The sequence below is a fragment of the Montipora foliosa genome, chromosome 4 (assembly GCF_036669935.1).
Source record: "Montipora foliosa isolate CH-2021 chromosome 4, ASM3666993v2, whole genome shotgun sequence".
Classification (NCBI taxonomy): Eukaryota; Metazoa; Cnidaria; class Anthozoa; order Scleractinia; family Acroporidae; genus Montipora; species Montipora foliosa.
In genome coordinates this window covers 8,600,858-8,626,526 of record NC_090872.1, presented here as the reverse complement: position 1 = coordinate 8,626,526, position 25,669 = coordinate 8,600,858, and the positions used below count along the sequence as shown (strand labels likewise).

The 25,669-nt window shown below is 39.4% G+C and overlaps 4 protein-coding genes across 4 annotated transcripts in view; all 4 read left to right on the top strand.

Annotated features, from left to right (window-relative positions):
- The window catches only part of LOC137999725 (RING finger protein 150-like), an 11,388-nt gene extending 9,571 nt beyond the window's left edge, over window positions 1–1,817 (top strand). Inside the window, exon 6 of the mRNA XM_068845596.1 lies at window positions 1–1,817. This exon is cut by the window's left edge and continues 465 nt beyond it. The gene's annotated coding sequence lies outside the window, so the exon portion shown is untranslated.
- A 1,443-nt stretch (window positions 1,818–3,260) lies between these two features.
- On the top strand, window positions 3,261–10,986 carry LOC137998927 (zinc finger CCHC domain-containing protein 10-like). The gene is made up of 4 exons (XM_068844765.1): window positions 3,261–3,330; window positions 5,989–6,150; window positions 8,323–8,361; window positions 9,177–10,986. The coding sequence occupies exons 1-4, from the start codon at window positions 3,290–3,292 to the stop codon at window positions 9,367–9,369; spliced, it is 435 nt and encodes a 144-aa protein (XP_068700866.1). The 5' UTR covers window positions 3,261–3,289; the 3' UTR covers window positions 9,370–10,986.
- A 37-nt stretch (window positions 10,987–11,023) lies between these two features.
- LOC137998928 (uncharacterized) lies at window positions 11,024–11,682 on the top strand. Its single transcript, XM_068844766.1, has one exon. The coding sequence runs from the start codon at window positions 11,041–11,043 to the stop codon at window positions 11,671–11,673; it is 633 nt and encodes a 210-aa protein (XP_068700867.1). The 5' UTR covers window positions 11,024–11,040; the 3' UTR covers window positions 11,674–11,682.
- Window positions 11,683–13,516: 1,834 nt separating this feature from the next.
- LOC137999723 (FHIP family protein v1g243165-like) lies at window positions 13,517–24,505 on the top strand. The gene is made up of 7 exons (XM_068845595.1): window positions 13,517–14,381; window positions 16,535–16,693; window positions 18,365–18,451; window positions 18,857–19,024; window positions 20,320–20,399; window positions 21,184–21,898; window positions 23,622–24,505. Exons 1-7 carry the CDS (start codon window positions 13,638–13,640, stop codon window positions 24,324–24,326), a joined length of 2,658 nt encoding a protein of 885 aa, XP_068701696.1. The 5' UTR covers window positions 13,517–13,637; the 3' UTR covers window positions 24,327–24,505.
- Window positions 24,506–25,669: the final 1,164 nt, after the last annotated feature.

The following is a 25,669-nucleotide window of genomic DNA, read 5'->3' as shown; positions in this document are numbered from 1 at the left end:
CTCAAGGATTTTACTTGTTGCTTATGGACTAACAAAAAGTCTCACTCTTTTTTCTTGGTGTTGACTAGAAGAATCATAAACTCTGGACTGGAGAAGGAGTTTGTTGATGTAAATAATTTAGTTACAGTTTAATTTAGTTACAGTTTTCTCTCTCATTCCATTGTGATTATTAGTATCAGTGCATACATGAATTTGATTTGATATGTTATTTCTCTTGATAGAGAGATTCAGATTTTTATTTCTGTTTGCATTATTTTAACATTTGGTTAGTATAGGTAATCACATGACTTTGAACTTGCAGTTTGGAATAAATAGACAAGAGTAAATTTTCAAAGACAAACAAAATTATAGATGAGTGCAATTTGTAGTCTTGGGAAAAATTTACAAGTGCTTATTTATTCCAAATTGCGCAAAACAAACCATACAATTACTTGTTAATGATATACATGCAAAAATTTCACCTTTATTGCACTAATTTTAACTATCTGTACCAATTTCACCTTTCTGTACTCTGTTTGGGATGTGATGTGCTCTCAGCCAATCAACATGCTGAAATTTTGCATGCATAATTATTAGATGTGGAAACTGTGTTAAACGTTTCCTGTTATGAGATGACAAGAAGAACTTATGTAAAGTAAAATTGTCCTGGTGACAGTCCTGGGAAGGACTGTTTAACATGACATTGACTGATGTTTGGACAACCTGTAAGGTAGTCAGATTCTGAAGATGACTTCACTCAGGTTTTGGAAACGTCAGTCAGTGTCATCCAAAACAGTCCTTCTCAGGACTACGCTCACCGGGACAATAATTGTACTTCACTTAATTATGATCACATGACTTGTTGGTTCAAACCATTTATGATGACAAGACGTTTTCCTCTAGAGCAGAGCTAAAAGAAAATTATAAAGTCTAGCAACAGAAAATACGAGAAGTCTTTGCCATTTAAATGCTTTGCATTTGGCAAATGTATAACTTTGTACAGCCCAAAATCCAAATAATACACTTTTGTATAGATGTAGGTAGTAAGTCCTTAGCGAAAACTGCACCGTAATGTTTTTCTCTTGTTAACACTGGCCCTTTTCATTTTTGCACCAGAGATTTCATGACAACACAGGTTGTTTCTGTTGTAGTTATTAGAGTTGGAGAAATGAATAGGAGGAAGAGTTGCAACGAAGGGTACAGAGCTGAAGAATTTTTCTTAGGAAAGTAATCATAATATTGACAGTAGTTAAAATTTGCAGGTGACCTTCAGTCGACCTGGAAATCTTTGCTCTTTTCTGTATTTTTTGCCTTACAAAAAGAACTTCCTCAGAGTTATAATGAACTCATCATTGGAAGGCAAGGTTTCTCTTATTTTATTGTTCAATCAAAGATGTAACACAGAGCTCTAAGACATTTTTACATAATTTTATTAAAACAAAAGGAAACCAGAGCAATTAAACAACAAGGGAATTAGTAAGGATTTCTATGTAAATAAAAGGCTGCATGTAAGATCTGAGTGACTTGGAAGGAATTATTTCCTAAAGCCTTTCCTGTCATGGGCTCCTTAAAGTAATGTAATAGTACTTGCAATTAGTTCTTTTAATTTTAAATCATCCTTGAAGAACTCTTCTGTTACTAATTTTGATGTGTGCTATTTCTTATGTTGTGTAACTATATTAATTATTAATACATGAAAGGGCCCCAAGCTCTTGATTGTCCAACAATATTTTGCTGGTACTTTCCTGTGTTTAAAGTCCTGAGAAAGTGTTAATCAATCTTCAGTTCTGGTTTAATGCTTCAACAAGTGAACAGGGCTACTCATGATGAGAAAATTACATCTTGTGCATTTTATCATAAGTGTCAACCAAAGGGACTTCCTTGTTTCCTTCCCTCCAGGGAGAAATCATGAGAAGAAAAAGGTCTATCCTGGGGATAACGTTGCATACAAGTCTGCGATGTTATTTGACTCTCCCACAATGGAACAAAATAATATTATTTCCATTCCCTTGAAGAGCGGTTTTTAATTGAGTGTCGAAAGTAGTTAGAGAATTGCTTTGGTTTTGCATTACTTCACTCACTGATTGGTTCAAAGTTCTTGCGCCACTTTTTCAACCAATCAGAAGTGAAACCAAAACCAATTGTGGCTTGCGCGTGCACATTTTCCCGCGCTTTGTGTCGGCTTCATGTAATTACTTCGGGTTTTGATTGGTTTACTGGATTTTCTCCATGCTTTTTGATTGGCCAAAGTAATTACTTTGGTTTTGGTTTTACGACACTCATTTGAAAACCGTTCTAATTGTCATTGGCTTGGTTTCATGCTGTGACTAATGATATAAATGAAAAAATTACTCGATTCTGATTGGCTGAGAGCAGTGCAGTTCAAGTGTAACAGTGCAAAAAGTTTAATACCAGTGCAAATTACACATTGAAATTCTGGATTATGATTGGCTAACAATTGCACTTGAAATCATGTGATTACCTATACTAATTGCCCAGACTTAAAAAACTATAGTACGGGCACTTGGGAATGACAGACTGCAAATGGAAGTGTGGCCTGTTTCTTTTCACTCTCTCTTGTATTCCTGAGCCATTTACTCCTAATAAACTGCCCCCCCCCCAGATCGACGAGTAAAATAGTCTGGCGATTTCATTTTCATTTCATACTTAATTAATTGACCGCTCCCCATATGGGCTTTTCAGGGCCAATGAAACACAATCAACGAAACAACAGAACACAATAACAACTGTTAAGAATCCCAACTGGCCAGGGGCAAACCAGTTGGCTATTTACAAGTGCAGCCGGGAAGTTGAACCAGGGACTACCAGGAACAAATTCAACGAGTGGTCAGGGCTGGTCTTGAACCCGGGATCTGCGGATCTCAAGGCAAGCGCCCTAACCACTGGGCCACACTGCCACCACAAAAGGGAGTGTTACAGGCCTGTTAACCATGAGATTACACTAAAGAATTGAAGGGATATCAAACCCCTAAAAAAGCCGAGGGAAAGAGATACATGGGGAAAGATCTCATGGATATACCCATCACGAGTCCCCCAGGTTAAACTCTCGTTTTACAGATTAAGTCTAAGTGCCCATTTCAGTGATTAGGTCTTAACTTTCGTTTATAATATTTAGTTCTAGAAACTGATTTAGAATGGTCATTTTGTTAGAGTTATGGTTGGTGTGTATATCCATGAGATGCGTAGATACGCGAACCCACTCCCACGCATAGGCTCCCCTCCTCCCCAGTTTCTGTCTGGACCCACTGAATCTTGACAGAGAGAACGCTGGGTACGAATTCTCACCAAAATGGCGTCCGTAGCGAGATCTTACCTTCTTAACAAGAAACGGTAGGTAAAAATAAGACTCCATTTCGGCTAAACTGTAGAATACAGGGCCACTTTAAAACAAGTATTACTTGACTCACTTGGCGACACGCTAGACACGTCTGACGCGTCGCGGAGCCACTCAAAGAAATATATACCTTACTCTAGATCTACTTCACTCAACGATAAACCTTATTCTTCCTTAAACACTGACTTTCACTGGCGAGGTGCGGAACCACTGCAGTGATACTGCTTTAATGATGGCCCTGTATTCCATAGTTGAATTTACCTGTCTTTCATAATGCACGAGTCAATTGAAACCCCGGACCCGGGGCAAATAGAGTGGTTTGACAAAGGCCCTCATCAAATAATAGGGAGTTTAAGGGCCGATTTACACGATACGATTTTGTCGCATGGGACAAGCTCACGACAGGCCTACGACATGACTTACGATTGTCGCAGCGTTTTAAAACATGTTTTAAAATGCTACGACATTTTTTCTGACGTACACAACAATCGTAAATCATGTCGTGGGCCTGTCGTAAGCCGTTGTCGCATGCGACAAAGTCGTACCGTGTAAATCGGCCCTAAGGACGGTGCGTTATTGCGCATACGTTTTGCGCATCTCGAGATACTCGGATTTCCTATCGGTGGTGCTTATTAATACAGGGATATTTTTTGGCCGGTTCAAAATTATGCGGAGAAAGCAGAACTTAGCAAATGCTCTTGTTATCCAAAAAGAAAATTGGAGGTAACCATGCATTTTAACCATAATTAAGCTTCAGTCTGGAATAGGATGCCATACATTGCTTTTTATTTTAAAGGTTTTTACAAATATTGTTGATTAATTATCTTCGAAAAATGCGTGGTTACCCCCACTTTTCTTTTCTTCCAATAGCACTTGTTAAGATCTGCTTTTCCTGCATAGTCAGTAAACCGTGCAACAATACCCTTGAATTAGTAGACACTGTCCTTTAGTATGCAACCTTTTTGAGCCGCATTGTATGGCATTCTTTTACAAATTGTAGCTTAATTATCTCTGAAAAATGGGTGGTTAGCCACAATTTTCTTTTTGGACACCAGGAGCACTTGCTAAGTTCTGCTTTCTCTGCATAGTTTTGAGCAGTGTAAAAATATCCCTGTATTACTTAAGTAATAAGCACCACCCAAAGGAAATCCGAGTAGCTCGAGATGCGCAGAACGTATGCGTAATAACAATAGTAGGCACCGTCCTTAAACTCCCTTTTATCTAATCCCCAGCCCCAGGGGAAAATCGCGAGTTCAAAATCCCTTACTCTAGGAACCAATTGACAAGAATTACAAAACAAGCATTCACACCTATTTGAGTGGGAACAAAATATTACTTTAAAACCATTTGACGCCTAAACCGAGTGCAACCGGCTAGACTTTACTCTGGCACACACCAGAGTATTTTACTCTGTCTAACGGCAGATGATTTTACTTGTCAATAGGGAACCCCCCAGGAGTCAATGGGTTAACAAGGCAACAGTTTTCTTTTCCTTTAAAGGAAACCTCCACTAAAACAAGAATACAACTTCAAAATATTTAACATAATGTTTACAATCAAAATTGTTCAAAGGTTTTCCAATGGAATCGTTTGTATCCGAAATAACAGAATTTCAAAAATGCTTGTCTTGGTTTTCAAATGTCCTGGGCGCCGCCATCTTGAATAATATTATTGTGACGTGTTATGGTTGCTCTTTTGTAGTTACACAAAGAGCTTTTGTTTTAAAACAATAGGGCAACCATGACACTTCACAATTATTCAAGATGGCGGCGCCCAGGAAATTTGAAAACCAAAACAACCGTTTTTAAAATTTATTTATTTCGGATGCAAACGCTCCTATTGGCAAACCTTTGAACAATTTTGATTGTGAGCATTATGTTAACTATTTTAAAGATATATTCCTGTTTTAGTGGAGGTTTCCTTTAAAATTTAAATTTTAGCAAAACTTACTTTTCACATGCATTTAGTCAAAATGGCAAAAGAACAATCTTGTTTTCAGGCTTTTAACGTAGCAAAACCTGTCTTAATAAATCTTAGTAGCACTCAGTGGTTTCAATGACTTTTGAAGTGTATGCCTGGGCTAATCAATGTAAGCGGCAGTCACTCTTGTCTTTTACAAGGGTTTGAGTGAAAATGAAGGCAGAGTAGCCAGCGGTGAGAGGCAAGTTTCTGACAAACAGACGGTGGGATACGGCTGGTGACCTGCTGCTTATGAAACCCCTGAGCACTTGTTGCGGATTATTGATTTTTGAAAGAATATGAATTTCACATTGTAACAGAACATTTTTGCTTAACAGGCTCTCCATACAAATGGCTGTCACAGCCTTTTTCTGTCAACCAAATCTTGCGAAGCATTTTTGCAATAAATTGGATGGCGTGAATATGACAACGTGCAACTAATCAACTTCTCAACAAACTTTCGGACCAGTCTTTTTCAACCACAGTCAAATCTCCCTCATTCCCCGGGATGGGAACATACTGAAGATGCAAAACACATCTAATCCACCACCTCCAGGGGACATATCTCTTATCAAAAGTGCTTATATACCCCTGTCACCCCCCTGTCTGCCCCAGGTCCAGGGGCGTGGTGATGGCTTCAATTGACCAGTGCATAGTTTTTGTAACAGCTGTTTTCTCTTTTAATTAATTGTAAGGCAAGAACAGGCAGGAAATCAAAAATGTCAGAAGTGCTTGCAGACCGGTCACTGGACTTATGAATGCAACAACAAACGTAAATATTTACAACGAGATTCCCGGACTGCTATCATGAAAAATAAAATAAAATCTATGAAGAATGGCACAGAGAGAAACAAAAGGTAGATAAAAGTATATTTGATAATTGTAGATGGTTCATTTACATGTGCCATGCCAAGTAACCAACAGTACAATGACTCAGTTGAAGGGCAAGCAGATGTAATTAGCTGGGAATCAATTTTGATGAGGGAGGAAAGACAGAGTAGCTGTAGAAATAGTAACAAGTCATTCCTCCCCAGAGTTGACCCCTCCCCATCCCCCCCCCCTCCCCATAGTGTCTAAGAACTCATTTTAAATGATTATATCTAAGCACTGATTTCAATGATTAGGTCTAAGCACTGATTTTAGTGATGAAAAATTAGGGTTAAAGTTGGTTAGCTATCATATAAGGGTTGTCAGTCTAGAATACTGTGAGGCAGATTGACTCTTGGGCGGATTGACCACAATACGTAGAAATATCTTCAAGAAAGGTTGAGATTGACAGAAACTCAGCCCAGTATGATCACAGAGGTGGGATGCTAATGAATAGGGGTTATGTGATGGTTTAAGTTGTCATCTTGATGCCTGGAAGGTGATACATAAGAAATTTATGTAACGCTCTGGTCACAGTCTTGTTGTAATGCAAAAATCTATGGAAAAACTGTGTTGAATGAACAAATTCCTGTCAACAAATACCAGAAAAAGATCAATCATTTGTCAAAGTTGGTTGTAATGTTAATTGACCGAATGCATAAATGGTGGCCAAAAATGTATTATTTTGTTTATGTGCTAATTAGACTCACCAGCCTCGCTATCACGCAACATTTCTGTTATATTTTGTCCATGCAAATGAGGCTAGTGAGGCTAATTAGCACATAAAACAAAAGAATATTTCTTTTTCTGCCATTTATGCATTCGGTCTATAGTGAGTGCACTTTTGATGAACAGTGGACGAAGAAGACTTCAAAAGACTCAACTCTGGATTTCTTTTAATTTCTTTAAAAAACACTTTTTCCAAAATTTGAGCTGCGAAATTCAGGGTGTGGCTTATCTGCAGGTGTTTACGGTATTAAAAAATAATTATCTTTCTATTATCTATATTTTACACGTATAGGGTTAGGGTTTTGGTTACTTGAAAGATCTCTGCATGGGTTTTGAAATCTTTGGTATACTGGCATATGGTTGTGGAGTTTGGGATAAAAGGACTTACAATACAACAACAAGTTCCCTTGAGTTGAAGGGAAGATCAAAGTCTGTTGTTTTTGGATAAGCAACTTTGAGATGGTGATAGGAACGTTTCACAGACCTTTCCATCGTCGCCCTTCTCTCTTGAGTATGCCAAGCGTTGCTATAATTAGCAACTATTCACTGAAGTGGAGGTAGTCTCCTACGCAGCCTTTCTTTGTGTGGTCACGCAACGCTCCTCCCCACATAGGAGGAGGAGGAGGGGGGGGCATTGTGGGGAGGAGCGTTGGGTGACCAAACAAAGAACGGCCGCGTAGGAGACTAAAGTGGAGGTTTAGTGGCTAGTGGTGGATATTTACGGAGACGCTTTGCGGCGCGGTAAATATCCGCCACTAGCCCATGAGGCCGAATGGGCTATTGACCCGTGGCCCTTGAGGGCGAACGGTCTAATAAAAAAAATTGTTGTTTTAGTATCACCCAACTAGTCGGACAGAAAAGGCAATAATAAAGTTAGCAAATGCAAGTTGAAGAAATAATTATTTGGGAATAAAACGAAAGAAAGCGTCACGCTTTTCGCTACGCGAGGACTATTACTAATAGTCCTCTAGTAGCATAGCCAATCAAAATGCAGGATTTGCACTTAGTCCACTAGTTGGGTGATACTGATAACAGTTATCACTTGTTTCAAGGCAGGTGTTTCTGCTTTTACACCATAGCGATCAATATTGTTTTTTTTCTTGCTATCAAAAAACTGCTTGAAAACATTCAACACATGGTCACAGCATTCGTATAGAGTGTAGATCATATTCTCCATGGGGTAGGGTAATGTTGACAGAGCTTGGGAATAAGTGGCATATCTTTTACATGGGAAATTCCTGAATTCCACCCTTGATCCAAGGTCTGCCATGTTTGAATGCAAGTAAATTAATACCAACAAGAAGAGTTTTGCCAAAAGGCATTGGTTTATGTTTCGTTGACAAGTTGAAAAGTCTGCAAATTTAAACTTGTCTTGTCTTGTTGTAAAGACATATCTAAGTTATTCTAATTCTAAATTTTATTTTTTTCTCCAGTGAGGCTCCTGTAAGCAAAAAAAAGAATGCAGAAGAAAGGTATGGCTTTTGCTTTTTCCGTGAATTTCATTCCACAAAGGAATTGTCAGGGCACTCTACACTTAAAACTGCAAAATGTTAACTGATGGTTGATATGAAAGCTGTGGTTTAGCCTGTACAAAGCCGTCAATGAAAGGTAAGGTGTTCTTACACTCTGTTGTGGAAGTTCTCAAGGCAGCCACTGAAATTGCTTCTTCTGCCACCTTGAGGGATTTCTGTACGTATTGTAGGGTTATTTCAATTAGTATGTTTATATACCTGTTTGGAGTGTGACAGTCCCAGAGGTTTCTTATCTAAGGAAGTAACACAGTGGCAGAGGTGACCTTGAACTCTTGGAGGTCAAGAATCTAATACACTAACCCCTTCACATCAGTGCCACCATGTCACTATACCCACAGGGTTTTCAGAGGGACAGTGGTGGGTAAGCTTACAGAAAGGGTAGTGTGGTTACATGTTAAACAAAGAGCTCAAACACATTATTTTTAGGGCCACAATTTAGTGACAATTTTAGGGTGCGTTCGATTGACCATTTTCCGGAATAGGAATATATGGAATACAAGTTAGAAATCCTTCGTTTTTAGGGAGATTCACATGAAATATCATATGTCAAACACCTGGTAAAATTCGATTTTAAACATTTCTTGATTATCCTTGTTGCTTCAGAAAGCCAAAAATACCGTTTTAAATCATCACTCCACATATTCTTATTCCGGAATAGGGTCAATCGAACGCACCCTTAGTTTTGCCAGTATGCAAAGAAAGAAATCTTGCAAGTAACACTGACTCCTCAATTACTATGTGTACTTGTCTTTTAGTGATGAAAGCAGTGGCAGTGACGATGAAAGTGACGACTCTGACGACACTTCAGCCACAGACAGTAGTAGCGAGGCCTCTGATGAAAGCAGTCTTTCTTCAAGTGAAAGTACCGGTAGTAGCAGTAGTAGTAGCATTTCAGAAGATTCAGACACAGATGATGAACCATCGAAAAAGAAAAAGAAGAAAAGATGAAAATTGTTTGACCCAAGAATAACAAGCACAACAGCCCCGTCACAAGGCAGCATCGCTGTAATGTGTCAGTGCAGGTCCAGAAAATCACCTGACAGGTTTCTGAGACTTGTGGAACACCTTTTGTACTTTCCTGGAAAGGTTTCAGGGGAGAGATGGAGAGACTTTAAGCATTGTTGCTCTGTTATTATGGCACAGTTTAGGCAACAGACGAAAATTCCTTGTACACTAATTTTTGTTTTCCCAGTTTAGAGAATATAATCCTCAAGCGGGTACCATAAACACCAGTCTGATAGACTGTAAGCTGCATCTTTTTGCGGTATAATTTTGTCCAAAATTGGGGTGCAGTTTATTTATGAGAACATCTTGTGGAAAGTCTGTAAAAGTTCACCAGGAAAAGCAGTTTTGTTTCCAAACAAATTGACATATTCTTTATACACAATTTTGAGGGTTAAATGACTTGTTTGAGTTTTATTTAAACTGGACGGTGAATGATTAATCTAAGATGACACAGATTTTACGTTAAGCTAAAGCTACGTTGACAGAATGAATACTTCTGGTATAAATTTTCATAAAAATAGTTTCTTTTTTAAACTTGGGGTGATGCTTATCTAAAATTGAGGCTTATCTACCAGTGTTTACGGTATTTTATTTGAAAGTTGAACATCCTCATCCTCACAGACTCTCTTTTTAATGAAAAAGACCAAGGAACAAATCTCACATGATCTGTAATCGGAAAACAAAATGTACACACAAAGAAGGTCTACTTCAGTGAAATGGCAGTGACCAGCCTGCAATATTATTAACAACATGAATATTATTGAAGAGATTTATTTATCGCTGGTGACTCGGAAATCCTCGAAAAGAATCCCAGTGCTCCTTTGCGGGAATTGAACCTACGACCTTCTGACTACTTCATGTAGTTCGGTTGCCCTACATGTACCACAGAGTTGTAGGATACTCGACTAGAAGAGGGAATGGGGGAAAATTACATGACCTAACCCGCGGTGTTTGCACAAGAATAGAGTTCAATTTTCTGTAGGGCTGGTTTGGGACACCAAAAATAACCTTTGCGGCGTCATATGAAAACGGAGCATTGATTGGTCCTTTTAGACGCGCGTGTATTCAGTCGATTTCAAAATGATAGCGTAACTTTTTTTGCTTCGGAATTGAGCTTAATTAATCTTAAACAACAAGCGTGGTTAGTTTTCTTATCTTTTGTTTTCTTATCGGGTATCGTCTTATCTTATCCAATGTTTTTTTAAATATAATGCACTTATTAGAAAGCTCAAAAGGAATTCTTGGTAGAAAAAAAAAGACAAATCTTCAGTTGAGAAAACGTTTCTTGTAGTTCACAAAGAAGGAATCATTTGCCGGGTATCATTAAGGACGGTTTCTCAAACAAGTATCAACCTCATTTACCTCTTTGGGAAGCACATGTTCCTTCCACATCAAACACTAGTATTTCTACGCGGGAAAAAAGGAATATATTGGGGAAAGAATATTTCGGCAACAAGCTCCCGAGAAAAACAAGGCCATCTGCGCGCGCCATCCTTTTCTGCTTGCGTAAATTTAGCCTTTGTTGCGTCGTTTTTCGAATTATAAACATTGTGCAACTGGGTTTGGTCTTTTATTTGTTGTAACATTCAGTCAATTTTTTTTTTCGACTCGATAATGTCTCTTGAAGAGAAACGCGATAGCACGTCAGGTGACGGAGGGAGCGTTGAAACAAGCCATGGGGGCAAGTCACGGTGTAATTTAGACTTCGCGCTGGAAGCTAATATCTGTCAGCGCCAGCTTACGGGAAAGACGGAAAATGCAAACTGCAGCAACAGAGAAGAGCAGAGTTCGTTTGTGTTGCCACCAGAACTTGAGGAAAACAATAAACCAGACGACTCAAATTCACAACAAGAAAAGCTAACAATTAACAAGAAACTGGCTATGCTCCAAAACGTCTTTAAAACAGTCAGTGGAGACTTGGAAGACATTAAGGCCTTGATGCTAAAATTACGAGAAATTTTAAACAACGATTGCTCGAGAGAGAATCTTGAAGACACTGACGAGCAAAGGCTTCTCTCTGTCGGAGAAAGTTCCAAGGAGGTAATAGTTATAGACGATGACGAAGACGATGAATATCTAATGCAAGGATCGCAACTATCGCAAACCGAAAATAACTTTGGAGTCGCACCAACAAGAGAAAGTCCGCCATTGGACAATTTTGGTGAAAGTAAATATTCTACCCTAGTTGCAGATATAGAGGTATTGAAAAACAAACTTGTTGCCCTTAAGAGAAATCTTTCAGAATAAAAGTTTGTAGCGTAAAGGTATCTTTCGTTTTTCTTTCGCATTATTAGAGGTGTATTTTTGCAAAACGAGGAAGTAACGCATCAAGAAGCGCGAAGACCATTTTTAAAGCGACAGAGCTTGAAAACCTAGCCAAGTAAAACGAGTATTAGGGATCACTGTTTATCATGTATCACCATGTCATCTGGAGCCAGGAGATAGAGGGCAAAAGGTAGTTTAGCCTTCCTTATCATCCCCTCCTCTCTTCCACATTTAAACTTTGCCAATACTTCACATTGACTTTGTATCAAAAAAAATAAAGGACCAAAACCGAAATCGAAAACACTGAGAAAAAAGTAGCAGGAAAAAACGATGAACGTGTCCAACTTATTAAGTCGATGGCTCTTCCCTCGGAAGCAGCCTGTATCTTTTGCAGACTGGCTGGGGATTTGAAGAAATTCACTACTTGCACAATTCCATAATACACCTCTATTACCTCCGAAGACTTTTGCATAACCATTGTTTGCAATTTCCCTCCTGGGACATGAAAATGTCCCAAGAGAAGTCGAAAACAATGCCTATGCAGATTTTTGGGGGGCAAAAGAGGTGTATTATGGGATTTGTGCAAGTAGTGAATGCCGGAGGGGTTAATGCATGAGACGTGATGCCAAAGAATGCCACCCGTACCCGGAAAACAAGTATCTGTGATGATTCACCGGAAATTTAATATTGAGGGTTCCCTGCGAGTCTTCACTTTTGCTATTTGTCCTTGGTGATTGAAAAACGATGATCCGTCTGGTAATTCACCTGTAATAACCCACCAGCCATTGTTAATAACAGGAAAACAACGTGAATCATATGTTTTAGTGTTACTTTTTGATATGCTCTATTCTGGAGACTTCCTTTATCGTTTGATTCAACTTTTTTGTCACAAGTAGCATCGAAGAGTTTATTAACTACAGTCAATCTTCTCGCAAGCGGCCACCCAAAATGTCAAGCCAAGTTTGTCGCTTACGAGAGCTCAGACCATCTTGAGCCAAAAATTTGCCTCATTAGCATGTGATAACTGCATAGACTTGACCCATGCACCAATGCCCATCTAAACCTATCTAATAGCAAAACATTTATTCCCATGTGAATACATTTTTTACGGAGACAACAAGACATCGATACCTTGGTTGAAATTAAAAAAAAAAAATCTTGGATATGACTTGGGCTGAATAGGGAATGATTGTTGATTGCATCGAATACTGTTCTTCGATTTTCATACCGTAGTTTCGTCAAACTGTTGACTGTTCTTGAGAGAACAGTACGTTAATTAGGAAATCACTTCTAGTTTTCAGTAATTATAAAACATTTAAGGTCGTCTGTTGTAAGTTTGATAGAATACAGTGTATGTGCATTTTTCTTTTAAAATTTTAAATGCGTTATTCCTGATGCAAAAAGAGAATTTCCAGAAATCCAGTACTTCACATTGAGAAATCTCTCTCTCGTGTCATGATCAGCTACCCAGGGAACATTATTAGCTCTAAAAGTGGTCACAGTCGCTTTAATGCGAGGGGTGGTCGCTTACAGATCTTTACAAGTGGTTTTCATTGGAAACTTTTGGTATTTTGGATAAGTGGTCGCGGAGGAGAGGTAGTCGCTTACGAGATGTTACGTTTATGTGCGTAAGGTTTGTAAAGAACAAATTTCCCTGGGTATCATTAAGACCCACAAGGTTTCCCAAACACGTTTCTGGGTCCCAGGATTACTGGGATTTCCACTCTTGAAATAGATAGCCTGTTCTCCGCAAAAAAAATTGTACGCAGGCTAGAAATAGACGGCATTCTTGTCATTGTCCAGCTGTCAATCATCTTTTCGATGTGCATGACGTCAGGTTATATTCAAAATGGCGGCTGTGAATTGTGCTTACATGAGCCGTAGATTTCCGTGTCAAAGCAAGTCTTTCTAGCAGCCTATGGAGGCTTTAAACTCGTCATTGCACCATGAGCTTACTAAAGAAACTTGCATCTTTGTCCCCTCTGCAACCCCCGCATGCTGAAGCGGAAAAAAGGCAACTTGGTGACGGTTTTGCGGAGTTAGGTAACTCGGACAACCTGCGACTTGTAGATGTTCACTGGAATAATGCAAAGGCGATTATGGCTTTGGACGAGAAGACTGTCGGACATCAAGAACGGTGTAACATTTTAGTGTATCATTTAAATGAAATTGTATCTGTTTTGGTCGATGAAAAAGATGGAGACCCGGGACCATGTTTACAATATGTTCTCGACGAAGATGTGTTTCAAAATGTCTACACTTGGAGCACAACAAATAAGAATTGCGTGAAAGACATGAAGCGTGAACAACTGGTATTATTTAGAAGCCTTATAGAAAAGGCCAGAGCACATTTGCTGATATATGAACAAGTCTGGAAACCCTTGCTTTATCTTTTGGACTCGTGTATAAACAAAATATCGCCCGATATGGAGGAACATTTTGTGGCTGTTTTAAAGGGTCTTTGCGTGAGCGTTAATCGAGATATTGCGCTTCTAGACTTATTCTTTTTGGATAATCACCACCACGGTCGAATTGCCAAAATGTCTGTGTTTTCTCTGCTGATTCCATTCGTCCATCGTGAAGGAAATGTTGGAAATTGGGCTCGAGACGCGATGCTGTTATGCATGGCTTTATCATCCGTTGATGCCAGATTAGGAACGTATATTGCTGAAGAAACGGACTTTTGCCCCGTGAGTATTCTTGATCTCTTTCTATTATATTACTCCTTTGTTGATTTTTGCGGTACTTACAATGTTGCAAAGTGTACAATTTGATCAAATGATTTGTCACAAACATGCGAAAAAACAAAACAAAAGATGACGAGTTTTTCATTGTTTTATCATTGGCGTAATTTTGTTTACTCTTGTTGGTTTCGATTTGTGGCAGATTTTACTCGTAGTCTTGAGGATTATTTTGAACATTTTTTGAATTCAATTTCTTTAAATGTGCCATCCTTATTTTTGCACCTGCTCAAACTGAAGTCTTTATGAACTTTGTGAGAGCAATAAATTGACAGAATTTTACATAGTTAAAAGAGAATTTTAAATACTTCATAATTTTTTGTTTTCTTGTTTATAAGTTGATCTTTTTGGGAAGGGAGGAAAGTCCATGAACTAGTAAGATCCTCGCAGGAAGATCAGCGTAGCGTTGTATGGTTTCTGATTCTGTTTATACTTGCCAAAAATGTTCTCAGTTTCACTGCATAGGATTTTCCTATGTTTTAGCTGAGAAATCATGGTGCCAGAAAGATTCTTGCATGGTGTAAACTACCATCACTTGGAATATTCAAGCACTGCAGACAAAAACACTAACATGCCTGCAAACTGGTGTACAGCTTCTTCATTTTGCCAATAAATTTTATAAACCCCTTGCCCAGGGATCTATATTCATTTTTTGTACGTCTTATGATACACTTGCCCGCACAAATTTTGAGTTGCCCGGGAAAAATGTGTAAGTATAGAAAACTGTCGATAAAATCACTTTAACTTGAGCATTCACATTTTATTTTACACTCTCGTCAGAAATTACAAATTTTGACTCTGGAGTATTATGTTATTTGCACTGTGGGAACTCGATTTACAGTGGTCTATATCTGCCACAACAATTATAATGTCTTCTAGGCTATAACTGGTATACAAGAAACAGTAATTTGTTTCCCCCATCTAGAATCACATTAGTTCTAAGGTCTTTCTTCCTTCATGATGATGCCCCCAAAAAGTATTTTAAAGGATCATTTTGGTCTTAATGGTGTGTATTGTGTTTTCTGTATTTTGTGACTTAATTGCATATGCGAAAAGCCTAAAAGTGCAATTAAAGAAAATGTGTTTGCCAAGCTCTGAGGAGATTTAAGTGCTTTGTTTTTATTTATTACTAAGATGATTTCAAAACTTAGGCCAGTTTCAAACATCACACCATTGCTGTGTCAAACAAAATACAAGACTTAAGTCCAACTAAGGCACTTCTGTAGAATGGCATTTGAAACAATTAAGTTTGGCAGATTGTGTTGAGTTCTACATAATCCTTAGCACGGCAAGCCTTGTTGTGCTGCTAAGAGTTAGCAGTAGCTTGATTTGGTTTGAAACAGGATGCTGCTGTTATTCTAAACTAAATAATTCATAAATCTCTCAGTTGAATGTAATTTGACCTTTTTTTGCAATGTGTTATTCTTTTAAATTTGGTACAACTGAATTTATATTACTGCTCAAAGATAAGAGAACATCAAGATGATGATGATGATGATGATGATGATGATGATGATAATTATTATTATTATTGTTATATGTTGAAGATGAAATGAATGTTTTTCAGATGGTTTGTATAATTTGGGAATGAATTTTGATGAAAGTTGCAAAACATCCCATATAGGTAGATAATTCTTTGTGCATTGTTGGCACCTGAGAACCATTTTGTTTTTACATTGATTGAATTATTAATTTATAGTACGGTAGTTTTGAAGCACAGGAGAAGAAACATTGTAAATAGCTCATGATTAAAATTCACAGACCTTTCCTACTTTCGAAAAAACATTCGTGACATCTTTTAGAATATCTTATTTCAATCATAAGATATTCAAGTGCTTCTATTTGTTTAAAGCAAGACTTGTTTCTGACAAAAGGGACTGAATCCAACAGCATTGCTATGGTTACATAGTTACTCATCTTTCATCTTTGTGAAGGTCTTTGTTGTTACCAAGTCTGAAATAACATTGCTTTGTTTTTAGAAAGTTTCTTAGTTGTCATTTATATTTGAAATTTAATTAAACAAATGACTGGTAATGATCTTTGTTTTTTACTTTAAAAAGAGGACTCATGTCCATGCTGCATGGAAATGTTAATTGTTGTAGGTCTTAGCGACTGGGCTCAGTGGTCTGTTCTCTGATTTGCCGACTTCACTTGACATCCCTTCAGAGGACTGGTATTCTCTGGAAAGAGGATTGTGGGCAACATTTCCTGAACTGGTGTCATTTTTAAGATCTCTTGAGTTCTGCAATAATGTCATACAGGTAAGAAACATATCCTGTATTTCACACGGAAAATAAAGATTGTCACAGACTTACAAACTTTGTGAGTTTGTTCTTGGTGTGCATCAAATCTCAGCCAGTATGGAGCCATATACAAAGCTGTAATAAGCTGACAACCTTGAGAAGCGGAATTAGGATTGGTAATTAGATCTGTTGTATACAGGACTTTAAAAATACAAAGTTTGCATGGAAGTTCAAGTGAACTTTTTTTCTCAGCATCTGTAAGTATTTAAAACCAGTCACAAACTATGTCCCCTCCATTAAGTCATTGACACCTGGGAGTGAGACTCTGTCTAATGCCAGACGATTTTACTCGTCAACTGGTAGACTCTTGAAAAGTCCTTTGTGTCATGTAAACAACGCACGGGACAAAGGACTTTTCATACTTTATTGGTGCCACTTTTAGCGACCCAAAAATGGGTCGCTCAGCTAGACCAATCAGAGTAGTCCTTGTGGACCCCAGGGGATAGAGTTGTCAATCAAAATTTGCCATTTGCAGTGAGGCATGACTTTCAACATAATTGATGGCTGAAGCTACAGGATATTCTGAATTGCGTGGCTATCAGAAGAAAACAATTCAAGCATATATCTGTCTTGCAGAAATTTGTTTGTGTCTGCACCAACCGGATCTTGGAAAAGTCTGACCTTTGAGCTAGCCCCGTACGATTTTGATTGTTTACTTGGAAAGGATTGCAATGCTATTGTCTTTGCAATTTTTCCAATGATTTCACTCATGAAAGATCTAGTCTCTAGCCTCAATTGTCGTGGCATTAGAGCGTCATATGTAGGAGACGATTGTTCAAAGCAACAGTTGGAGGACATTTTAAATCTTTAGTATCATCTGGTGTCTGGAAGTCCCGAGGTAATTCTCAACAAGTATTGACACATATTTCGTTGACTGAAACAAAATATTTCATAATGTGTCTTCATCGATGAGAGTCATGGCATCACTAAATGTAATTTTCATTAAGATGTATCTCTACTTCTTTTCCTGGTCTAGCATGTCTCCTACACCTGAACCCTACCTGATCTTTCATGAGTGAAATCAATTGACTTTCTTGACCATTTGAAGCTTTCCCTTACTTGTTGATCTTCCGAACTAGAGTTTCATTTCTGTCACTTGAGATCTCCTTTCCAAGTGGCGACTCGAGATTGAAATAAGCTTTTGTTTTATTTCGCCTTTGTTTCTGATGCCATTAGCTCAAACTAAACAAATTTCCTCTCTCGATTTTGGAGAAACAAACATGTTTGATTGTTTTTGTCGGAATGCGCCCTTCAAGTGCAGAACTTGCGAACGACGTCATCCCCTTTTTGGCGCGAAACGTAATTGAAAACCTTGCAAGCCAGGCAAGTCGACTCCTCGCGACTTTGCTCGCTTATCTGCTTTGCGTCCGAAAAACCATGCTTCGTTCGCCAAAACATTTCCTCTTGGGATTCTCATAAGGTTGACTTAAGACAGGTCTAGTCAATTGGGGGTGTCCTAGGGCAACTGGGTTATGCTGTCCGTTTACAAGAGTGTCCATCGAAAAAGCTTTAATTGCAGTCGTAAAACCTGTTGGGTTAGGAAATTGAAAGAAATGTCCAGCAAACTGAATGTATCTATGTTTATGTAGAAAGAGATCTTGACTAAGCATTTTTTGGGCTCTTGTTTAGATTGCTCATACCCAAGTTCAGAGCAAACTGTTGGATCTTATTTACCATGGATTTCTGGTCTCAGTTATGGCAGCGTCACTTAGCCAGGTGAGTACACATGTATTTCATGTTTTTTTTTCAAAATTCTTTTTTTGGTGAAAGTTTCTTTTCTGAGTCTTTCACAAGCATGCAGACTCTGTAGTTTAAATTCCAACCAATGTATCTTTTTGTCATTGTAGTGGAATCGGCTTATGCCGTAATGGGTCACATTCAGTTCTGTGATTGACTGAGTAGAAACCGTTGTTTTTAAAGGTCTACTAACTGTCACAGCAAATGTGATTGCTACAGCATTTATTATATCTACAGTATATAATAAATGCATGTTTTGCATCCATTTTTGACTCAAGCCTCTTTCAATTGCATGACGAACCTTGATTGAAGAGGTGACTGCTAGCTGTCTACAAGTTAATGTCTGATTTGTATTACTTTTAATGTACCCTTGATCTTGATCAGACTACAGATGAAGCCTTGATAGCAGCTACTGCCTACCTAGACCTGTTTTTGCGCAGCATCACTGATGCTAATCTGATGAAAGTTTTCTTGAAGTTTATTATGGTTGAGAGATCCGATGGGGTACCAATTCTAGAATTGTTGGTGTCTAGGATTGCACAGGAATCTCAGGTAAAACACTCTTTTCTTGTCCAATCAGTGTGTAAGTGTTAACATAACAGCTTAAAGTGTTTATCGCCTCAAAAAATTCTTTCTCAACAATTCTCTGCACTTGTCTAACAAAAATTTTTTGGTTTGCTATTAACTCATTCCTTCAAAGTCACTGTTTTAGAGGCTCCTAAAGGTGGAAAAAAAAAGTGGTTGTAATTTGATCTACGACCGTGCAAGGAGGAGGACTGGGTTGACGTCGTAGACTGCTTTGCATTGTAACAGCGATGCAAAGTATTGGGCCATTTTCGAAATATCAATATTCAGCTTGATATTGAGGCAGAGAGGACAAAAACAGTAGAAACACGATGTGAAAAATATCGACGTATCGTCAACTTTCCTTTGTCTTTGTCTTCTACACTTCTCTTTCAAGCTGAATTGTAATACATCGAACGTGGCCTATTTGTGACGTCAATTCGATATCGGATCCATTCCCCTGCCCCGTTAACTATGACCAATTTTCCCGTCTTTCAAAGTGAAAAAAAAAAGTGAATTTTCAATAAAGAAAATTCTTAAGACGCAATAATATGTTTGGGACGATTTCGGAGAGAATAAATAAGTGGACAGTTTGTTGAGATGATAGGCACTTTAAGAGACAAGTTGAAGGGTCGGAAAAGGAAAAAACCGGCCCTCTATTGTTTTAATTCGTAAAACCAATTTATTTGTAGACTTGTAGTTGCTTGAGCTTTCTAGTATACATTAGAACCCATGACCACATAACTGCCTACAACACTACAGAATTTAAGTGAAGCTATGATCCTCGCAGTTATGAACGCAATTTTAGCAATTGCGTAGAGAAGCGTAGAGAAGCCTGAAAAAATTCAGGACTTCAACCGGGTTTGAACCCGTGACCTCGCGATACCGGTGCGACGCTCTAACCAACTGAGCTATGAAGCCATTGATGCTGGGAGCTGGTCATTTGTGGGTTCAAATGTCCACGTGATGAATGAATCAACGAACGAAATGATGTATGAAATGTATCATGACCAGCTCCCAACATCAGTTGCTTCATAGCTCATGATGTTAGAGCGTCGCACCGGCATTGCAAGGTCACGAGTTCAAACCCCATTGAAGTTCTGAATTTTTCAGGCTTCTCTACGCAATTGCTAAAATTGCGTTCATAACTGCGAGGATCATAGCCTCAGTTGATTTCATATCGCAGCTCAATATATGATTCATTTCATATATCGTTCGTTACTACAGAATTTATTACCAATAAGAAATAAAATGGATTTTTCTTGAACTGCTTTCTTCCACAGCTCGCTGTTGTATCCTTGGGTTTGTTTTACACTCTCCTGGACCTGAATTGTGAAGACATTATGTATAGTTTGGTGTTAAAGTGAGTAAAAGTGCTGTTTTTGCTTTGACGACTGCAAAGGGCTCGAGTTTCTAGTGTTAACCGTCGGCCCCGTCTTGCAACCGTTGTTCTGTGAAACGGCTTACGTCGGCTTGCTGTTTCCGACGTTTCACGTAAAATGGAGTGAAGCTAGTGACTTTAGCTTGGCGTGACGCACGGCAACTCGGAATGGACTCAGTTAATCTCGACACAAAATGAAAATCCTTACCTGTCAAATTTTGCAAGATTCGATGAAGTTGTTTTGTGAGCCAAAGTCAACGTGAGTTCATGAAGGAAATATCGGTAGAGTTAGTTATGAATAGTTATGAACGATCTTTAACCACGAAACCTAAATTTTCCCTGTTTGACTGACCGAAAACTGGTTTGGGGGTTCTTGTTTTCCACAAGCAACTTGTTACGTAGAAGAAAAGCGAGAAAAAAAAAATCCACGTATACGGCGAACGCAAAAATGCCTTCTTTCACGTAGAAAGGGCAAGCGGCAACCGGCAAACGCCAAAAATGGCGAGAAAATCATGGCCGCGAGGTCATTTTTGCCGTTCGCGGGTCACGTTAACGTGATGCTATATCTCTCTAAAAATAAATGCGGCTAGACGTTAAAGATCCCTGACAGTCCTTGCGGAGAGTAGGCCACGGAGTTAGCGGTATTGTGGTCAGCCTTTCTTCTTACCATCTAATAAAGTTTCCACAAAACACAACATCGATCCGTAAAATTAGCATTGAATGAGGTTGCAGTGTTTTTATATGTGTTTTTGTATCTATTTCGCAGGTACCTCATTCCATGTACCCATATCCTCAGTAGCCAAAAGCGAACTATCAAGGAAGTAGACTTTTACAGCAAGAGTGCTTCCAAATTTTTGTCTCTCATCCCTGCTTGCTGCGGCAGCAGTCCATCGTCGCCTTCGTGGTCAACAGAAAACCAGGACACGAGTCCGAGGAAGTCGCCAATGACGATAGACGTAAAGACAAGCGAGCTTGTGTTCTACAGATCGACGCAACTCGAGTATCTTTACTCCGAGGTATGCATTGATTACATGGAATACTTAGCAGATGCGCGGAATTCGATTCGTGATTGCCAAGTTAGATGCGTTTGCTGGTGTGCACCTTACGATGGTCAAGTGCCATCCCCTCAGGAACCCCTGTTGGTCGCGCGGCATCGGTCTGCCTCGAACACGTCCGCACCGGTTGCCAATGGCATCATTCCAAATCAGGATCAGTCAGCATCTCTAGATGACACGCACATTCCGTTAAAACGATCCAAGTCGGTCACTGAACACGAACAGAAGCCGAGCCAGCCAGACCTGGGGTTGTTTTTAACAACGTTATTTCAGAAGTTGGAACAGATGCCACAGAATTCATTTTACGTGAACCTAATTTTAACCGGGGTGGTCTCGAGGCTTGCGTTGTACCCTCAGCCGCTTCTCCGCTCGTTTCTCTTGAATTACAACATGGTTTTGAAGCCCGGTGTCCGATCACTGTTTCAGGTAAGTTTCTGTACATCCAGACAGCTTAAGCCGTGATGACGTTCACAAGAACTTGACATTGCTTGAAAACAGTATATTTCAGTTAATGAAGGAAAAATAATGTTCTATTCGCGCTGCACCGTTACTTATCCTACTCTGCCAAACAACAAACTGAAATAACCAAATTGAAAGTTTTGACACCATGAGACTACAACAGCGAAATTGTTCATTTTTCATATCTTCTTTAAAACCGTTCGTAGGTAAGTAGCACAGTTGTGGGGATACGAAAATTTGGTTTTAGCAAAGAAGGTGATAAAGCTGACGTTTCAATCGTTAGCCTACACTGAGAGCAGTCTCTCTTTTGCTCGAAAATCATAGAAACGAACGCGTACGTCCGCAGTATTTGCGGCCCACAGCTTCAGCCATTTTGAAAGTTCAACGTACGCGTTCGTTTACATTTTTTTGAGAGACTGCCCGCAGTCTGTCATTAGCTCTTCGTCAAATCACTTAGGACTAGTTCGGTTTTGAGCGACAAAAGCTCCAGGTAGAGCGATTTTCAAATGAGTGTCGTAAAACCAAACCCAAAGTAATTACTTTGGCCAATCGAAAAGGACGGAAACAATCCAGTAAACCAATCAAAACTCGAAGTAATTACACGTAGCCGACACAAAGCGCGGGAAAATGTGCTCGCGCGAGCCACGATTGATTTTGGTTTCAATTCTGATTGGTTGAAAAAGTGGCGCGCGAACTTTGAACCAACCACTGAATGAAGTAATCATAAACCAAAGTAATTCGCTAATTACTTTCGACACTCAATTGAAAAGCGCTCTAGCACGCGCAATTGAGCGGTTCGTATTTTTGCGTATTGTTCCGTTATATTTAAAAGACTATTTGTTTCTTGATTGAAGTGCGTTGCATTAGGGCGATTAATTAAATACCTATTACTAACCGAGTTCAAGGCCCATACTGTAAAATTAAGGACCGAGTTAGTTTTTTTCCGTTGATTTTCGCGCGGATCCGTAATTTTACAGTACGGACCGAGGAAACTGGGTTAGTAAGATGTTTATTACATCTTTGTGGTAATCAGCCACCTTGGAAATGAAAGTAGTTGAAGTCAAACGGAAGGTTCAACTGCCACAAAGATTTGGTTTTATCAACGGAGTTGATAATGTAAATTGCCCACCGTACAGAGATTCTAAAAGCCGAGCGTTAGCCCTTCGTCAGAGCGACGAAGGGCTAACCCTGGAAACGTCAGCTTTTAGAATCTCTGTACGGTGGCCAATTTACATTATCAACTCCGTTGATAAAACCAAATTTTTGTATACTACTTCCCCACCGACGCAGCACCACAGTTTCTTTAGAAACTACCCCCTCCTGCCACAAAGATTGCCGTGTCAAAATCCGAAAAACGAATCTTCTTGGCTGTTTGGAATAGTTGCTTGCAAGATAGAATACGGCCCGCTAATTAAGCCAATCACAGCGCGCGTACTATCTCAGAGATATAATAGGGACCTTTAGATTGGAGGAGGTGGACAACTACGAGTACGAGTTTTCTGTACTGAGCATGCGCATAATGTTTGTCGGCCGACATTTTTCAAGTGCGCGTGCTCAGAACGGAAAATTCGTACTACTAGTCGTCCTCGGATCTAAAGGTCCCTAATAACTCGTTACTAAGAGGCATGTACATCTTAACAAGGCGTGAAGCATGATAATTTGCCTGGGCTTTTTATTTCCATCGCTGCAGATCCTTAGTTCCGTCAAAATTAAAGTGGAAAACATAGCAGAACAAACAGAGGGGCTCGACCGTCTTCTTCATCGCGCCAGGAAAAATCTTATTCTTCGCGAGGAAAAGAGCCGTGCGAGTATTCAAAGTGTGGTCATCGACATTCAACAGCCTGTGAAGGTGGCTAAACATCCTGAATCACGAAGCCCAGTAGCGATTCGCAAGATCTCGAGACAAAGAACAGACTCCTCGTTATTAAGTCGCGCTCGGTTTTTACAAGATGGACCACCGCCGAAAAGCTTCGGCAGCAAAGGCAGTCTTAGCTTCCGAAAACAATCCGTTGATCCCCCTGGAAATTCGCCAGAACGTAAGGCGCGTTTTGAGAGGCGTGGAAGCGCCAGTACAAGTTCTAGTCTTTCACTGAGCGAGTCGTGGGAGAGTTTAACGTCGTTGTATCCGGACTCTGGAAGCGCGACGGACATAAACGCGGATAACTTTCCCAAGCCCGGAACCGTGCGCAAGCTTTCCAGCCCTGTAAAGTTCGGGCAGAATTCACGGAAAAATTCGTTTGTCAAGAACCCGTTTCGAAGGAAAAACCCGAAAACTGTCAAGAACGCCGTGTATTGTATTGTGGTGTTGGAAGAGTGGCTTAAAGAACTGGCCGCCATTTCACAGGAGCACGCTTTGTTGCTTGGCAACGGAGACGAACATCCGGTTACGGCGTGAATATATATATCCGTGAGAAATGATAAATAACCAGAGGGATTTTTTGAACGGTAGATGTCACTCCGAGGGGCTACTTTCTCAAGTGATCGCTGATTATCGGTAGATAATCCATTGTTTTCGAACAAAGGCCACAATTTGCTGCTGAATGTATCCGTGGGAAATGATGAATAAACCCAGGGATAAGGATATAGTAGATGGTACTTGGGGAGACGATTTTTGATCGCTGATTATCCTAAATAATCCGACCTTAGCTTTTCCGAAAAAAATGCCGTAGTATATGCTGCAATGTGCAGGTATTGTTTTGCATTCAGGAAAGATGTACAATATTTTTTGCAGAAAGGAAGATCACTTCATAATTCAAAACGAAGTGTAAAATTAAGTATTTTGTAATTTAAGAGCTCAGAAAGGACATCTCAGAAGACTTTTAAGTGCGCGGTTTGCCGCTTTGCGAAATTACGGCCGAATTTCGAGCTAAAAATGCGCTCTAGGTATGGTATGGCTTATCCTAAGTCACAGAAAACAACGAAAACTTGGGGTCAAGGTGAAAGAAATTGTCCTCTTTCGATAGCACATCGCTTTAAATTTCTGTATAGGTCTTGTTTTCGTCGATTTGATATGGGGACTTTGAGATATACGGCGCTGACGAAAACGTTGAAACGCCGAAAGTTGCAAGTTTTCGTTTTTCAATTGTTTTTGGGCTTTTTAAGAGTTTATCAAACGTAGGAAAGCTAGCCTAACTATTCATGAACTAAATTTGAAGGAACGGGGTTTGAAATAAGAGGGAATCAAAATGTACCGTCGTGTACTTATAGTTGAAGAGATGCAGACTCGAGTTTACGGCAAACGGTAGGAAAACGGGAGGCTGAAGATGCGTTGTACCAAAAAACCTGTTTGATTTTGGCTCATTTTCCTGCCTTTCAGCTACAAACAATGGTAAATTTCTCTGTTTTGCATCGAACTTGAGGTTTGGTCACATCTCTTTTCAGATTTGCAGAGAACGGGAAAGAAACGTGGAAAACTTCAAAATGAACCTGCAGAGCCGTTGTTTTACTCAGTTACTATTTTAGTGACGCGTGACGTCGTGAAATCTAGTGTCATCGTCGCCGTAGATCGATAAGTCCAGATCGAGTTGTAACCAAGGTTACCAAGTATGCTGAATGATTAATGTCATTTTAGCCGTTTTTGACCGAATCCCTTAGCTTGAGATTTACCTGGCGAGTGAACGAAAAATAAGGGGCGAGTTCGAAATTTGAAATCAATGGAAAAGTTCAACAAGAAAATTACATTTTTTTTCGAGGTAACTGCGGTTTGAATTTTCACACAGACCGAGGACACATGCGAGA